Source organism: Bombina bombina, chromosome 9 (assembly GCF_027579735.1).
Source record: "Bombina bombina isolate aBomBom1 chromosome 9, aBomBom1.pri, whole genome shotgun sequence".
In the NCBI taxonomy this organism is placed as follows: domain Eukaryota; kingdom Metazoa; phylum Chordata; class Amphibia; order Anura; family Bombinatoridae; genus Bombina; species Bombina bombina.
In genome coordinates, this window is record NC_069507.1 from 259,480,362 (window position 1) to 259,483,485 (window position 3,124).

General features: G+C 33.9%; 1 protein-coding gene across 1 annotated transcript; it reads left to right on the top strand.

The window, feature by feature from the left end:
* The first annotated feature begins 740 nt into the window (after nucleotides 1-740).
* LOC128639673 (trypsin-like) lies at nucleotides 741-2,806 on the top strand. The gene is made up of 5 exons (XM_053691795.1): nucleotides 741-780; nucleotides 1,014-1,167; nucleotides 1,442-1,695; nucleotides 1,967-2,103; nucleotides 2,657-2,806. The coding sequence occupies exons 1-5, from the start codon at nucleotides 741-743 to the stop codon at nucleotides 2,804-2,806; spliced, it is 735 nt and encodes a 244-aa protein (XP_053547770.1).
* Nucleotides 2,807-3,124: the final 318 nt, after the last annotated feature.

The following is a 3,124-nucleotide window of genomic DNA, read 5'->3' on the forward strand; positions in this document are numbered from 1 at the left end:
GTATATCTACAGTTCTATTAAGTTTCAGATTGGTATAATGTGAGGGATAATTGAGATATATTTATTCTAAATAAGCTGAGAAGAATTGCAATGTAGAATGCAATTATATCTTTATTTTATGCATAATTTGTTTGATAGGTTGTTCTTGAATGCCGTATTCTTAAAGGGACAGTAAAGTCAAAATTCATCTTAAATGGATTGGATAGAGCACAATAATAATTTTCCAGATAACTTCTAAATTTACTTCTACATTGTTTAAAATTGCATGTTCTATCTGAATCATGGATGTTTACTTTGGATTTTTTTGTCCCTTTAGGTATTTCAGCTGCAGATATTTTGATAATTATAAAGAATAAAAATGATGATAAAGGACATCTTTGTCAATTATCATTTTAATATTGATGACTCTAAACATATTTAAAAGATGGTGATATGTGCCGCTGGTTCATCATTTGAGAGATTTTAAGAAATACCATATAGTTATAGAGGCTGTTGGATCAGAAATACAGCATTGGAATTATCACACCTTTCACATGTGTACTTTCTATGTCTAAAATAGCACAAGTTCAATAATAATTTACCACTTGACCTCTATACGTTGTGTATAGATTAACTAGATCATCTGTCCATGCTGTGAAATAAGAGTGGCACAAGGTGTTAGGTAAAGAAAGATTACCAGCAACAAACCATATAAATACCCAGCTCATCTACCTCAAAAATATTCCTTTAACAAGTCCATGATGAAGCTGTTTCTGCTCTGTGTGCTCCTGGGAGCTGCTGGTAAGTGTGAAACACAGAAAATATACACTATCAATAGTAAAAAGAAATGATTTTAGAACATCTCCAATTGTTTCCATCACTCAGATAATTAATAATGTTTAACATGACCAATGAGAGAAGATGCACAAGCTTAATCATTGTGTAATAATGTTATATCGTTAACACTGGAGATTTTTATTTTTATTATTTTATTGGTCAAACATTCTTTTATCTGTGTAATATTATGTTCTCAGCTGCATTTGATGATGATGATAAGATTGTAGGAGGTTACACCTGCGGCAAGAACGCACTCCCATATCAGGTGTCTCTGAACTCCGGTTACCATTTCTGTGGTGGGTCCCTGATTAACAACCTGTGGGTTGTGTCTGCTGCTCACTGCTACAAAGCGTAAGCTATTTGAATTGTTTTCATGTACTTTTCCTACTGTTTTTTTTATAATATTCTCACATAGCCCCAAGCTGCTATTGTTCATTATATCTTCTTCTGCTATATTTTCATATACTGTATGTCTTCTAAAGTCAACACTTCTATAAAATGCATTTGTTTTTTTTTTATTCAATTAGCTATATTTACAAAATGAAATTTCATATATATAAATATTTTTCTGATTCAAATTGCAGTCTACATTCCTTTCTGATTTTCCATCTCATTACACCTGCAGAAGCATCCAGGTCAGACTGGGAGAGCACAACATCGTTACCAGTGAGGGCACAGAGCAGTTCATCAACTCTGCCAAGGTCATCAGACATGCCAGCTACAACTCCAGGACCCTGGACAATGACATCATGCTCATCAAGCTCGCCTCTGCCGCCACCCTGAACTCCTATGTGAAGGCTGTAGCTTTGCCCTCTGGATGTGCCGCGGCTGGCACCAGCTGTCTGATCTCTGGCTGGGGAAACACACTCAGCAGTGGCAGTGAGTAACTATTACTAAATATTCAGTGTAACATGTTCTATAAATAAATCTAAGGCTAAAGCCATTGCTTGTTTGAGCTATTCCTTTTTAAAGCACAGCTTAATACGTTTATTTCTCAGAGAATATGCAAACCCACATAAAGGGTACAGTGTTTCTGCTAGAGAATCATTTTGTATATCTAGTATAAAATAATAGCATAGAAGAAAAGCTTATTGCATGGCTACGTAGAATCTGAACTAGTTGCTTAATGATTTAATGGTTTCATTTGTAGCCAACTACCCAGATCTCCTGCAGTGCGTGAGCGCCCCCATCCTGACTACTGCCCAGTGTACCGGTGCCTACCCAGGAGAGATCACCAACAACATGATCTGTGTTGGATATCTGGAAGGTGGCAAGGATTCCTGCCAGGTAACATCACCTGTCCTCTTTCTATTAATCTAAGCTTATTTTAATCTAACGTCTGTGCAATTTAATTCTAGTCTTAAATATTCATTGAACAGGAATTTAAAGATAAATGACTGCTCAATTCTCATATATTTTTCTTATTTTGCAGATATTTTTATCTTATACACATATGTTTATTTCTTGAAAAAAATTACTGATACAGTTATTAAAGTAATTACAAGTTCTAACTGATGATAATTTACTTTATACTTCATATATACATTTATCAATTATTTCCTTATTATTTCCCTTATATGGTGCAGAGTAGTTTTCTCTCATATGATATACATTCCTTATTCAGAAATTATAAAGTTTATAATCCTCTAATAAATATGTTTGTGTTGTGTAAATAATGATAATTATCCCTTTAATCGTTTTACATACACAATTTATAAAAGAGGTTCCAACTGTTATTTTAGTTTATATTTTACCAACAAAGATATAAATTCCTTTAGGTATTTAACCCTGTTATAGTTTTAGGTATGTTTCGCTCTTATAATAATCTTCCTTCTTTCAGGGTGACTCCGGTGGACCTGTGGTGTGTAACGGACAGCTGCAGGGTATTGTCTCATGGGGCTATGGCTGTGCTCTCAGGAACTATCCTGGTGTCTACACCAAAGTCTGCAACTACGTCTCCTGGATCCAGAACACCATCGCTGCCAACTAAATCACTTGTATTCCTGGCTATATCCTGTCTTAATTTTATTGGACATAAAATGCCCTGAGTCTCCTTCATGGACATTGTTAAATGCAACTAATAAATAACTTGGTTATTGATTGCACTCCTTATAATCTGAGTTTTTTTTTAAATACTTGAACAATAAAAAAAACAAAGTTTTACACTTAAATAAAGGAAAAATAATGTAACTCAAAATGATCAAATGTTATAATAGGCGGAAGACATTATTTACTAAAACAGATTATAAAATCCAGTTTATATAAACACAAACACCCACAAACACATAAAAACATAAAAACAAAACAC

What these genes read in the sequence shown, in the direction of transcription:
- LOC128639673 (XM_053691795.1), top strand. Translation starts at nt 741, where the DNA reads ATGAAGCTGTTTCTGCTCTGTGTGCTCCTGGGAGCTGCTG. An exon ending in AAACACACTCAGCAGTGGCA is followed by an intron (nt 1,696 to 1,966) that starts GTGAGTAACTAT and finishes TTTCATTTGTAG; the next exon opens with CCAACTACCCAGATCTCCTG. An exon ending in GTGGCAAGGATTCCTGCCAG is followed by an intron (nt 2,104 to 2,656) that starts GTAACATCACCT and finishes TCCTTCTTTCAG; the next exon opens with GGTGACTCCGGTGGACCTGT.